A 15,166-nucleotide genomic window follows, 5' to 3' on the forward strand; every position below is an offset into this window, starting at 1 on the left:
ATATATCACTAAGCAAAATCAAGCTGGAAATATGACTTTACATGTAATTATAATCACAATCTCTTCAGAAGCACACCTATTGCTGAAAGTTGAAATGAAGCCATACTTTTGATACTGTCATAAATTAGAGTTCAGCAAACATTTTCTGCAAAGGGCCAGATAATAAATACTTTATGCTTTGCAGGCCATATAGTCTGTTGCAACTAGTCAACTCTGCTGTGACAGCACAAAAGCACAAACAATTCATAAATAAGTGGGACTATGTTCCAATAAAACTTTACTTATAGACACTGAAATTTGAACTTCACAAAATTTCAGTATTTCACAAAATCTTCTTCTTTTTGATATTTTTCAACCATCTGAAAAGGTAAAGACCATTCTTAGCTCGCTGGCTGTACAAAAACTAGTGTTGGGCCTGATCTGGCCTGTGAGCCATAGTCCCTACCCGCTCCATCCCTGTCATAACTGGAGACAACTGAGTTAGTAGTAAATGTATTGTAAGTGCGGTCATTCCTTCTCCTAGTATCACTACACAATAGGGAGGTACTAGCATCATTTTAAAGATATGAAAAGAAAGCAATGAAACAATATTAATTTCAAGTCATATTCATTATAATAAAAATATAAGAAAGTAGACCTCTTTCACCCACTATATGTGAGATATCATTGTCTGGAAGTACCCCTAAGGTACATCAATCTTTGATTTCTGAAGTGTTTTTATATTACTAATTTAATATTGAAAAGCTAACAGAAAATATCAAATAGCTCATTCTTCAATTGAGCATCATTATCTCATAAGGAAAGGCATGAATACCTCAACAAATTCTAGTATTAAGAAACATATCTTGTTTTTTCCATGTATTTTTATTATTGCTTGATTTTCTTGCTATTTATTTTATTTTGTATATTATTTACTGTTTTGTAGTTTAAAAATTTTTTTTAAATAAGTTATAAGTTATAAGAAGTTTAACATACAAATTTTCAAAGTCATAAAAAGGCACAGAGAAATTCTCATTTAAAAGTCTTTCTAAAGGATTAAGCAGGCAATATATTAAGGGTGAACATTTATTGTACACTTACAATGTGCCAGACACTATTACTAAATGTTTTTACAGAGGAATTCACTGCATCATTTAGCTTTACCTCAGAGACACAGTGCTACTGTTAATCCCATTTTACAGAAGAGAAAACTGAAACAGAGAATGAGGCAAGTTGCCCAGTTACAGAGTGAGTAAATAACAGATCAAAGACTTCAGTCCAAGCAAGTCTGGCTTCAGAGTCCATGCTCATAAACTACTGGACTATACTACCTCTCAATTAAAGTAAAATTATCCACTTGGTAATTTATATTGAAACTAGAATATCTATCAAATGCATATATATCAAAGGCAAGTCTTTCCACATCAGGGTACTAGTTCTAAAACCTCTTCTGGGTCCTTCTTTTGTTTAGATATAACTTGGTAAGTACTGAATAGCTAATGTACTTACTAGACACTTTAAAAACAAGTACAAGTACTAAATGCAGATGAAGATGAGTACTACGGAAGATGTGAAAAATACAATATGAATAGGTAGAAAAAATAACCTGATTCTGTCATTTGCTATCTAAGTCACATTGGGCAAGCTCTTTAGTTCCTAAACCTGATCTATCACCTTCAAAATAGAGGTATTTCTGTCAAGGATACTGCAAGGATCAATTAAGATGATACATGCAATGTACTATATCAACAACAACAACAAAAAACCAGAGCCCACTGTTGGAAAGGCAAGAAGCTCAATGCCAAATATTTTGATCTTCTATTAACCAAATTAAAAAAGAAAAAAACAGCAAGAAAACAGAAAATCCATTTTGGCTTTGACCTTATGCAGTCATGCAAAATAATAGAACACATGCCTAAATCTTGAAAAAGTAATTATGAAGCAGACCTATGAAAAAAGTACTAGGTTTCACTTTTCATCTCGTTTAGCACGCTGTTGGATTTTCATGAGAATTAATTTAAATTTCATGAGCATTATTTCACATTTTCTTTTGGTTTCATTTTAGAATTTGGTTATGGATATCTTCTAATCTTATGTGAAAAGACACTAGAACACAGTTAAGCAAAACTACTCAATCAAATATTTATTAAACAACTATGTCAAAATCACTGAATCAGAATTAGAGAATATCTGAAGGAGGAAACAATTTTAGAGCACTTATAAAATTGTTAGCCTCTTTAAGTCTAAAGCACAACCATAATACATCCTAATAGTGCTTAAACACTACACAGTTTATCAAAGAATCTACCTGTAAAGGTACAACTTACCTGGAAGAAAAGTGAAAGGTAAAAGTAACACTATTTAACATTAGGTTAAGTCTCAACATTGGTAAAGTCTCATGAATTTGCATTAATAAAAAAAACTTCCCTAATTTTATTAACAATGGCGGGGGGGGGGAGCTACCCACTTGCTATTTTAAACAAAATTTTAAAGCAAATCACTTACTGCTGCTGGACTGAGTACACAAGTATGACGGTTTTAATTCACTAGTAGTCTTGAATAGAGAAACCTGCCACTACTCCCACCAATTACAGAGAAAAACAGGAATTAAAATACTTCAGAATTATTCAAGAAAAATTCTGACTTAATAGCTGAATTCATGATTCCACTATATTGCAAGAAACAAACTTACACGATTAACATTGTTACATCCAATATTAAATAATTTCTTCAACCAATTTTAATTAAATGTAAAAAAAATACGTTATATTACCTCTATGAGAATAATATTGCGAAGTACAAAGCATTTCAAGTACAGAGAGCACTGAAGTAAAAAAATGCAAAACCTACCAAGAAGCTCTAAGTTCTGAATTGGCAAATATTACTAGATGTTTTTAAGTGTGTAAATATCACAACTCCCCACATCAATCACTTAACAAAATGTATTTTAAAAAAACATTCTTTTAAGTAAAAAAAAGCTTGTAAATTCAAATTTATTTGAATTCACTCAATCCCAGGGTCAGTTGTATTGCCTGCTTATAACTAAATCCCTCAGGGTCTTAGAAACTGAACTAGCTATCCAATCCTATGGTTATCAACCCAGATAACATAAAAATGACAGTTGAGACTCAATAGGTCTCATCCAGTCACTGCCTTCATTCATTCATTACTGTCTTTAAGAAATTACCAGATATTTTATTACTCTATTTTTTAATTGGTTGATAAATTTTTAAACACGGGTTTTTTTGAGCATAGACTAAGACTTCATAAGCTCTAATAGTGTGATCTCTCAAGCTAATTAAAATGATCAAGGGCATTTGGGATTTATAGACTGCAAATAGTGTATTTGATATTTTTAATCCATCTTGTCAAAATATCAAAAAAAAAAAAAGGCTTAAAGTAATTTAACTACATATGAGTCTTAAATATCCACTAGCTTGGCACTTAGATTTCTAGCATTATCGTGTCTAAAAACAAACCTTACTGGAAAAAATTACTGGCTGTGATTTATTCCTGATGTAGAAAACCTCAAAACCACCTACTGAATAATGGTTGGGAGGGAACAGACACTGGAAACTGGACATTTTAACAGTACACTGTAATGTGCCCTCTTAGAAGTAAGGGGACTAACATTAGGCCAAATAGGGACTCTGCACTAATCCATTCCTCACGTCTTCTTTGCTCAGTCAGGTATTTAAATCATTTCACTACAGAAGCTGCACAAGTTGAAGCTAATCTAAGGCATGAGTGATTTATTAAGCCAAATGCCATTTTCTATATTATGATTAAGATTCTCACATCACCCAAAGTATTACATCTAAGTGGGCAGTCTCCCATAACAAAATGGCTGCTACAATGCTAAGGTCAATTTATACTAGGTAAATAAACTCCTCTAACAACCACAGGTTAATAGTTCTGTATTTTAAATGAGTAAGTTTCTAGAAAAAAACCACAATCCATGCTTTTAACACTATATCCTGTTCTAAATTTTCATCGGTGTCTTGAATAATGAAAGAACAGAAGGTCTGTTTATCAAATTGAAAGTGCCAGTGGCTAAGAACAATTAATACTATAAATATAATCAATGTTCAAAATTATCATTAGGTTAAAATGATATAGCAAAAGCACCTAAAGTTTAAAAGAAATAAGAAAGTCTGTAATTAGGTTTAAACAATTATTTCAGTAGTTCAAGATGAAGAACTGGTTTGACAGTTCATTAGAGAAATTAGGCTTTAGGTGTACCTAAGCCTAACAAAAAGTCAAAAGAACAAGGCATCTATGAAAACTAATAGAGTTTTACGTCTGAGGATGAAAAGAGTGCATCCAAAACAAATATCCTAAGGATAGTGAAGTATCTGGAGTCATGGAGAGAGGTATTTAGCCTGAAGATGAAAAGGAAACACCTTGACTCCAAATATTTGGGATAGTACCATGAGTAATATCTGAATGAGAAGCCAGTGTTTCTCAAACTATTTGTGGTTAAGGAATAATTTTTTCTAGTCATTGTAGACACTTTTATAAAACACAGTAAAAATATCATGACAATAGAAAATTGCCATAAAAATATCTAAATGCTTAGCCTCAATTTCTAAACTAAATTCACTGTCAACATATAAAAAGGTCATGGACCCCCACTTTGGGCTTTATTCCATCTGTACCAGAAAAGTACATCGAAGGGAGAGTTAAATTTCAGCTTGAATTCCTAGGAAATACGTGTGTCCAACATCAGAATGGGTTAGAGCACTAAGCTCCTTTGAGAGGTTTTCAGAGGAAGAACTTATTCTGTCAGATAACCTGTAAAATTCCTACACTGGAAAGGTGATTAAATAATTGTAGAATTTCTTTGCCCTCTAAGTTCCTATAAGGCCAATCAAAAGCAAATACACACACAAAACCCTTAAAGTAGCTATTAAAAAGTAATCAGAAGCATACTTAAAAAATCAGTTGTCATGTATTAGGTAGAACACATGGGAAAAGGAAAAAGATGAGGAAAATGACAAACACTGTAAATCACAATCGAGAAACCTTAAATGTGTAATTATTAATAGACCACCATTTTCCTTTTTAATCCATTATTGACTATATACATTCTGAAGTTGCCTTTTCATAGTTTAAAACAGTCCTCATTACTCAAAAGCACAAGGATTTTTGTTTTTTTAAACACTGAGGAACACAACTACTATCTTAAACTCTCACCTCTGAGTACCCCTCAGCCGCCAGATAGCCAGCCATATAGTCTCTGCACCCATGCTGACACTAACCTAACTGTACTACTGGCATTTGTCTTCTCTTCTGGTTAAGTAGTAACTACTTAAACCAGTCAGTCTTTTCCAACTGTAGGCTTATGAGGATAGAAAAGTATACTCCCCCATATTAATTCCTTATCACTGGCAACCTCAGACTTTTAACCATGCACTTTAAGTAGTTGCAAAGTCTCAGCCACAGGCTACTGCAATTGCCTCCTTTTTGTATCACCTCAGTCCTCCTCCAAATCCACCCTACATAAAAGTTGACCTAAAGGCCACGAACTTTGTCTGTTGAGGCCGCCTTGGTACAGTTGCTACCCAGTAGTCTATCATATCTTATAACAGTCAAAGGTGGCCCCTAAATCAGGTGTCTTCACTAATTACCAGGGGCACCAACATTATTTCTTTAGAATTTTAAATAGATGTCCCCAGGACAAAGACTCTTGTAAACGCATTTTACATAGCTGCACTTAGGAAACTTTTTTCACAGCTAATTTGGTGCATTATTCTTCAAATTTCTGACCTAAGTTATCACTGGTAAAGTATGGCCCATTTCTTAAAAAAGAATAAGCAAGTATCAATATTGATATGAATAAATTAAAAATCAAATCAAACCTGTTATAGAGGGAACAGTGAAACACGCACAAAAGGATAGTAGATAAGTGAAGAAAAGAAAATGTATCTCTTGACATTAAGTAGTTTTTAAATCACAGGAAGAAAACGAATTCACAAAGTAAAAATCACCATATACTTGCCATATTTCTTTTAAATCAAAAACAAAATCTATGGTAGGCGCATATTTAAACATGAGTACTTAGATTGCTAGACTTTGAAATTTTCCTGGAATGTTAAGAAATCACCTGCAATGAGCCCTTTTCCACAAGTTCTTTCAGTGGCATGAAGACTTTAAACATTTTTAAGTATGAGCTCCAAAATAAATTCTCAATTCTGAGAAACATTTGAAAATCACCTGTTTTGTCTCTCAGTATTCTGTAGCTCCCTGTGGTCCCTTTTCAGGTGTTTGGTCAAAGACGTAAAGTATTCTTTTAAAAGATTCTGGAAAGGTTGCTGTTTCTCTGGACTAATTATCTCACTAGGAGGAAAAGTCAAATTAAATTTCTCTGCAGCACTCTTTACTTTCCTTGGTACAAGTCCAGCAATATCATCTCCACAATGTCGACAAAAACTAATCACCACAGAAACATGAGTATGGGATTCCCGATCGGCATTAATAATATTTTTTAGCTGTTCATAGATTAAAGAAAGACCTTCCTTGTCAGTGAAAATCCCAACTATTGTCAATTCTGCAATGAAGCGCAAATCAGTTCTTAACTTGGTAATGTTAGGTGTTTTCTCTTCTTTCCTTGCTTCAAAATGTTTTTTCCAAACCTGAAGAAGTGATGGGGCAAAGTCGGCATATCGCTGGTGAAAGAGAGAGCATAAGTGCACAGCACAATTCACATCAGATATTTTTAGCTTTGCTTCCACAATAGAAGCTACAGCTTCTGCAATGTATTTGCTTAAATTTAGGCCATTAAAATCGTGGGACAAGGAGTCTCTCTGTTGTTCCGTAATAGTTTTTAGTTTCTTGACAAAAGCAGTATTTTTCTTCAAACTTGAGTCGAGTCGGCTAAAGAAATTTTCCTCTGGTCGACTGTCTGGAGCATTTTGGTTTCTGCTACGAAGTTCTTTCCTTAACTGATGTCGTTCCCAAGCTTCCTGATGAAGCTGAAGGGATTCTTCCTTCTCTCTAGATATTTAAAAAATAAAAAATGAAAAACCAAGTAAATTAATCTGTATATTTTAAAGCATCAATGCCAAATCCCATTAAGTGGGAAAGTCAATGAAAAAGTAATCACATCAGCATCAGAACCCAAGAAACAAAAGATGCAAAAGAATCTTTCACTACTTCTAAAGACATTTTATTAATGACTTAAGATAATAAGCACCCAATAATGTACTGATAATAATATCTCATGTGGTAGAGCGGAAGATTTTGAATAGATTAAAAATCATTCTGCCAACTAGTAAGCTAAATGTATAAAACACTTTTACTTGTTATTTATACTTCAATAAAGTTAAAAAATAAGTAACTTGTAAAACACACGATGCTTAATATAAAAAATGTAACATATGCTTGTGAAGGTTAAAAAACCTTAAACAGATAAAATCATTGGAAAAACAGGAAAAAAATTGTCCACAAGGAATATTTAAGCTAAAGAATAAACATCATAAAAGAATGCATTAAAACGTTTTGAGATGTTAAGTACCATTTTTCCATACTTAGACATTAACTAAATCTTTAATAAAGTACATGGCTTAAAATTCAAGTGTAATTTTAAAAATCTGGAAAGGAACCAGAAGAGAACTAACTACAGGATAAAAACCCTTTAATATAAGGTTAACAAATTCAGTTTATCCTGAAAGGAATAGTTAAAAACAAATCTACCTATATTTCTACTAAAAACATGAAATATGTTTAACTTGCAGAAGTAGTAAAATACTTGGGCAGGAGTGGGAATAGGGACAATCTGAGGTTTGAGGTTTCAAAGATACCAAAGTATGTATTTTAAAATATCTATTTCTAAAAAAGTAAATTTTCATCATTCTGTGATAACTATCCTTGAGCTGCCCTATAACTGATATTTTTCCACTAAAAGCCGAGGATGTTAACAGGGAGTTACATCTATCACCGGGAGCATGGACATATGAGTATCTCTGGAAATCTCCCAGCCACACATAAACACAGGATTAAGTGAGTGTATACTTTTAAGAAACTGTAACTTGGGCAGTAGTGCACAATATATATGCATTAAGTAACTCAATTTTCATCTGCATTAAAAACACCTAAAAAAATGTAATGTAGTATTGTGATGTGATGCTTTAAAATACTCCGGGGGGGAAAAAAGTGGGTAATTGTTTACGCTGGGTAGATGGGGGGAGGGCAGGAAGGGGCCAGGGCATTCCATTAGATTTTTTGCATATGTTTGAATTTTTTGGGTTTTTTGGTTATTGTTTTTTTAAGCTCTCTATATTGGAGGGGAGAGGGAGCAAAGATAACAGTAAAACTGAATATCCTTGTGAGTTAAATAAGTGAAATATAAAAAAAGTAAGAAACTCTTAAGAATCATGGTTCTGAATATTCCAACACTAGAATACAATACTATTGCCTTCCACACTTAAGGCTCCAGTTCCTCATTAAAAATAAAGGTACTGTACAAAGAACTTTGATTAAGAAAACAGGTGGACCCATGACAATTGTTTGCAAACAGCTTTCTAAATTATATATGTAAAGAGCTCATGCTATTCAATAATTGTCATTTGCACTACATCCTAGTGGTGTTCTTATGAAGACTCTCTTGTTTTTCACCACTTTATTATATTACTTGAATAGATTTACAAAGTTTAAAATAAATTGAGAAAAAGAATATGAGGCATTATGGAATTATACTTAAGGACAAAGGTTTTAAAGTCAGCCCAACCTAAGTTAAAATCCCAGCACTCCACTGTTCACTGAGACCTTGGGCAAGGTACTTAACCTCTTTATGCTTAGTTTTATTAAACTGTAAAATGAGGATCATAAAACTGACTTCATTAGGACTGCCTTAAGGATGTGTACTGATACGCTTCCTAGTAAGAACTCAATAGCAGCCATTAAGAACTAAAGATTTTCAGCTTAAAAAGATGATTCAACCACTAAAAAGAGCTTTTTAAAAAAAAATCCACATTACTCTCAAAAAATATTTATTAAAGATTACTATTTTTTAATTCGAAATATTAAAGCATCATAAGCATTCCTGAAGTCAATGAAACTAAAAGAATATGTAAATTAAGATACTCTCAACTCTTAAGGATCTACGCCCTGAAAGTTTTATTTCAAATAATCACTTTTTCCAAAACAGTCCCACCTTCCCATTCCTTCACATCAATCATTAAAATAAATGGTCTTACTTCAACTGGGCAGCTTCTTCTTCTTGCTGTCGTTTCGCCTGCTCCTCCTGCTTCTTTCTCTCTTCCTCCTCATGTTTCTTTTTTTCTTCTTCCTCTTTCTTCTTTAATTCCTCCTCTGCCTTCACCTTTTCTTCTTCTTTTTTCTTGCGTTCCTTGTCTTCTTTTTTTCTCTTATCTTCTTCCAGTTTCTTCTTTTTATCTTCAGGGACCTTAATAACCTCCTTCTTGGCAGTGAGCTTGATCTCCTCTTTTGGTTTCTCCCTGCTGCTCACTGGCCGCCTTTCACTGCAGTCTTTTTCCTTGTTGTTTAGCAAAGATTCTTTTTCTTCCATACTTGCTGGCTTTTTACGCTCAGCTGGCATTATGTTACCCAGGACAATCTGTAAAAGTAAAAGAATGTCAGTACTGTAGGTGCAGTGACTTTTTTTAGTGATGTGACACATTTTTTTCAAAACAGAACATATTAATGCAACTTGGCAATTGTGAGAGATTAATTAAATGCATGAAAAATGAATACTATTTTTGTGATAATTTATTGGTCACTTTCCACATTCTATCATTACTAGTTATGCCTATGCCTAAGTACTTTTTAATTAAGGAAAAACTCAAGCACAAACAAAAGTAGAGAGCACAATAAAGGAAATTCCACATACTCATCATCCAAATTCAAACATTACTAATTGCAGAACAATGTATCATTTAATTATTAATACTTCAGTATGTATCAGAGAACATTTTGAATCATTTTTAAAGCCAACATTTCACATCTGTTAAGAGATGCTGGTGATACTATTTCATACAATTTTCAACAGAAGTATTTAGAGCGTAAGTGAGTTCTTGCTTTCTATAAATCAAATGACAAAATAGACAACAGGAGACTCACAGATGTCACCTCACTGTTCTAACCTTATCAAACCTTCAAATACAAAAACTGTCAACTATCTCGAATGTGACTAGACCGTTAAGCTCTTCATTTGTAGTAGTCAAAATTAATAAGTAAACAAGACAATGATCATAAAATTTGTATATTCTGTTTTGTATCTGCCAGTATAGTAGCCACCAGCCCGGGGTTTCTGTGCCTCAGCACTATTGATATTTTAGGTGGTTTTTTTTTTGGCTGGGGGGTGAGGTAGGGGGTAGGGTAGAGTGGGTAACACTGTCCCGTGCACTATTCCAAGTTTAGCAGTACCCTTATCTTCTATCCATTAGATGCTAGTAGTATCTCTCCAGTTTTGACAACCAAAAATTACTCCAGACATTGCCAAATGTCCAGTGGGAGCAAAAGTGCCACCAGTTAAAAACCACTGCACTAGACACATGTGGCCGCTTACATGTAAGTTAATTAAAATTAAACAGAATTTGAAATTCAGTTCGTCAGTCACTATATTTCAAGTGCTCAATTCCAAATGTGGCTAGTAGCTACCAAATCAGACAGTGCAAATCATCACCACAGAAAGTTCTATTGGACAGCACTGGTCTATAGCACAGGTTTTACACAGCTAGCTGGAAATAAACTCTGGAAGAACAAAAATATGTATTTGTAAGCAAAATTCAGGATTTTTCATTTCTAAAAACAAATTTCTCTGCTTATAACCAGTGTATTACCATAATTTCGTCTATGGACAGTGGTTCATGCTTTAAGCCCTAAATCATCTGAAAACTGTATAAGAAAAAAAAAAATGTTCTATTTAAGAAAGGTAAGTTAAACTTTCGAGGTTTTTTTATTAAAAACTCAAGCTACACACAGTATTCTTAAATATTTTTGAATACAGGTTTTGAATTACAGCTATTAAAAACTAGGTTAGCAAAGAAAACATCTGCAATAATAAATATTGTATTATTTATTACCACACAAAGCATTTATTTACGACCTAGGCCAGCAGTAGAAGCACTTTAATTTTTGGAGACGCATGCCAGTCTGTACCTTTTGTCACTTCTTCCTTCCCCTTTTTCTTTTTTACTCTCTTACTCTCCATTGCATGTTCTTTATTTTTTTATCTTTTTTTAAAGTTCGAAATTTATTTCGAGTATGACATAAGTAGGTTACACACATAGCATGCAGTTCTATTCAGCAATAAAAAAGAACTTGATATATGCAACTTAATCATTCACTCTGAGTGAAAAAAGCCAATCTCAAAAGGTCACATGTTCTCCACATTTATTTTGACAATGACACCCAAAAGCTTTAGTTAACCCTAGTAGTGAAAATCAGAACCAAAAAAAAGCTGTTAATCCTGTTTAAGCAATCACTGAAATACAAATGAGCATAACTTCTTATTTATGTGGAAAGACAGTGTTAACATTTACATTACCTGAAAAATAGTTATCAATTCTTATACAGCTTCAATTAAATACTCATCTTTCATATGAAAATATCATGTCCTACAGCAAGGAAACTTTCGAGAGGATAATACTAATAGCTACCACTCAATGGTCCATAGTAAACAATCTTTATACTTTATCTCATTTGATTCTAAAATCTTTATGAGGTGGGTATTATTTTCCCTATTTTATAAATGCGTAAAGTGAGACTTGATCACGTAACCTGACCAAGGCTTCCACAGCTGGTGACAGAGATGAAATCTGAACCTATACCCTTAACCAAAGTTATTAAAAACCCAGAGAACACCTAGATGGTGAGTAAGAAGACTTCATCATAAATACTAAGAAAAAATCACAGAATTACGTATCTCAGAGGAGAAAGAGTCCCTGATAATGGCTAAGCAGTTTTTACATTATATATTTTACTGTTGGCAGATTCTAGCTAAAACATATGGGGACAAGATAATTCCTAAAGTACAGTACAATCTTACTTAGAGTTATTTGTCATTATGTGCAAAAAATATATTTATATAGAATTTGTATTTTCTGATAGTAAGCATCAACAAGAGACATTTCAGCAATGCAAGGAATTATAGTTCTCAATTTAAAAAATGGCATCAAAATTCACCAGTAATGTCTCATTTATGAAGATAAAATTAGACATCAAGTTCTGTTAAGAAATCCACCTGAAATGTGACAAATTCATAAAGGATCATCATTTATTAGCTCAACAGAGTCTCCTAAATGTTTGTGACTCTCTAGTCTTCATTTAAGTGTCTACTATATCAAACTGTAGTAGGCACTCATGAATTAAATCCTGCACTAGAGAATGAAAAAACAAATTCTCAATAAGACCCATAAGTCTTGGTACTAGTATCTTCTTTGAATCACTTCATCCTCCTATTACAAACATATACCAAAGTATACTTGGAACTAAATTGCAGTGGACAAAAAATATGACGAAAATATAAAGGTTCATAGAAAGGTAGCAATGCAACATGAGAAAATAATATAGACTTTGAAGTCAGACAGACTGTTTGTATCCCAACTCTACAAACTGCTAGCTATGGAAACTGGGCAACAATTTCCCTAAGTCTATTCATTGATAAAATGGAGATATTGCTACCTCTCTTACAGAGTTCTTAAACAAGCACAGAAGCTAGCATGAGGAATGCATTAAATAAATGTTTGTTCTTTCAAACATTTCAAACTCTAAAAATCTCTCATGATAAACTTTTAATAAACTTTTAATAAAAGTTTATCATGAGAGATTTTTAGAGTTTGAACTACTAGATTTTATCTGCTCTGATTCGCAATTTTTACACTGAAGTGGCAACAGATGAGTGACCTTCCAAGATTACACAACTAGTTTAGTGGCTAGGTCAAGACTCACTGTCCAGTGCTCTTTTCCAATATATACCCTGACTCTAAGATTTAAAAAAAAAAAATACACAAACATGATTCTTATCAGTATGCATTTGTATTATGTCAATTAAAAAACTTAAACTGAGCATTAATGAAATGCTAAAATTCTTTTAATTATTTTAATAAATCCATGCAGCCAAATATTTTACCTAAAGTTTCAAAAAGTTTTTCAAGTAAAAACTAGAATTTTAAATAGATTCTATTTAAGATTCTATCTCAACATAGTACAGATAAAAATTAGTGATCTTTTAATTGGAATATAATTAGCTCTTACAAATTTTTTACTGAGTACAATTACATTCAGACAGTCCTTAAAAGGAAGCTATGCTTTAAAACCACCTTCCTAGCTCCCAAAATAGTATCCTGGCCCTTGGGCTTTATGTTTTACTTGGTTTTCTAAATATATTCCGAACTTCCACAAGAAAGTAAAACTACTTTACTAGTAAAACAGATACCAATGGAGTGTCCTGGGGGACAGAGTACAGAAAAAGGGGTGTTTCCCTTTTAAAGATATTGCTTTGCAAAGTACCATATGGACTCTGTATGAAATCACAATCAGACTGCACTGAAAATACTCCAGTGTAAAAGAATGCTGTTTACCTTTCAATTCTGTTATTCAATTTGTTCAAAGGGCAGAACCACATACGGGCATTACTTCCCAGTCTTCGACTTTAAAGATCGTCCAAAGTTATTATAAAGGACTCATTCAAAGTTTTTACGAATTTCACCAGAGTTCAAAACTGGTTTCTTGATGAGTTGTACAATTTTTATAAACACATAAAAACCATGTTCAATAAGAAGGGAAACAGTTGTTTTACTCGGGTCTGATGCATCACCACCTACAAGTCCTAAAACAGAAGAAGAGCTGACGGTCCGGTCCAGTGTGTACCCCCAAGCCTGTTAGCTGGCTCTGCTTGACCAACCTGGAGACCAAATATCCTGTGATCATCTCCTTAGTTCAACAGCACTAACAAGAGAGTTACCAGGAGCCTTGGGAAGAAGGTAAAGTGAAAAATCCCCAGCCTATGAGACTAAAAAGAAGTAAGCCAAAAACCTATGCCCACCATTCCCAACTACACTCAAACCCCTTCCCCTACATACTCATCTCCCACAAACCCCTGCTCTCGCTCCACATTCCTATAACTAACACGCTTCCCCGCCACAACTCCCCTTCTACGGGTATCCACGGTCACCTTCGCCAACCATCCTTGCTCCAACCCCAAACTTCTCACCCCACACTCGCTCACCACCTAAGACCGAGCCTCTCCGGCTGGTCTCCGTACTCCACATCCTCCCACATACGCACCCTCCCCATTTCCTCGCCCTCGCTTCCCTCCCGGCTCCCGAAAAGCTTTTCCCCACCTCCCCTCACTCTACTCCACACCCCCAAACACCTTCACCCCGCCACAGCAGGCTTGCCGTCTCCAGCCCCGAGGCCCAACCCGGGTATGTGAGGCAGGAACCCCCTCTACAATCCCTCATGCCTGCCCCAGGCCGGAGGCTCCCGCGTTGGTGGGAGCCTCCGAGAAAGGGGTCTGAGGAGGACGACGCTGGACCCGCGGTCCGTCTACTGCTTGCCGCCCCCAGAGCGCTGAGGTGAGGAGTCGTCTCTTGAGTCCCCCAGGGAGTAGGAGTCCAGGCCGGTGCCCCTCAGCCCCGCTTCCTCCCGGTCGTTGGAGCGGAGGGAAAGGAGGTTCCCCGGGACTCACCTCGAGCCTGTTGTCAACATTAGCCCCGGGTTTCCCAGCACCAACTCCAGCGCTCGGGCTCTCCCCTCCCCTCCCCCTACCTATCTAGCAGCCGAGGGCCCGCCTTCCCTCAGCTCCCCCTCCTCCCTCCGCCCTCCGGCCCTCCCGCCCGCCACTCACCAGCGCGGCCAGGCTGCGAAGTGGGGGCGGGGCGGAGGGAAGGGGAAAGGAAGAAGGTGCCCGCGCGATTGCCAAATCGAAACCAGTCCGGGTCGCCCATCTCCGGGCATAGCGGTACCCTTAGCTCAGCTCCAGCGTGGTTAATCGCGAGCAAAGGCTCAGGTCGGTGCCGCACACTCAGCGGCTTGTTCAAATTGTCCCCTCAGTGACAGAAGTGAATTTTTCAGTCAGGCAATTAATAGGGCAGCCACAACCAGCACCTCGAGCCAGGGCCCCAGCTGAGGGGAGGAGTGTTCCGAGGGCCGGAGGCAGGAAGTGGATTGGTCGCCAGGAAAGGGAAAGCGCCTGAATTGGCGACGCGCAGGCGCAGGTACT

General features: G+C 35.6%; 1 protein-coding gene across 5 annotated transcripts in view; it reads right to left on the reverse strand.

The window, feature by feature from the left end:
* The window catches only part of UPF2 (UPF2, regulator of nonsense mediated mRNA decay), a 94,202-nt gene extending 79,462 nt beyond the window's left edge, over positions 1-14,740 (reverse strand). For 4 of the 5 annotated variants that reach the window (XM_015585614.2, XM_025043417.1, XM_015585613.2 and 1 more), the window contains exons 1-3: positions 14,633-14,740; positions 9,177-9,556; positions 6,196-6,975 (exon numbers count right to left, since the gene is read on the reverse strand). In XM_015585614.2, coding sequence (XP_015441100.1) covers positions 6,196-6,975; positions 9,177-9,538 — 1,142 coding nt within the window. In that variant the 5' untranslated portion in view covers positions 9,539-9,556; positions 14,633-14,740. Of the gene's footprint in view, positions 1-6,195; positions 6,976-9,176; positions 9,557-13,523; positions 14,535-14,632 lie in introns of those variants that run through there. The other variant, XM_025043416.1, reaches the window with a different exon arrangement.
* Between the last annotated feature and the right edge of the window lie 426 nt (positions 14,741-15,166).

This window comes from Pteropus alecto, unplaced genomic scaffold (genome assembly GCF_000325575.1).
Source record: "Pteropus alecto unplaced genomic scaffold, ASM32557v1 scaffold11, whole genome shotgun sequence".
Lineage (NCBI taxonomy): Eukaryota > Metazoa > Chordata > Mammalia > Chiroptera > Pteropodidae > Pteropus > Pteropus alecto.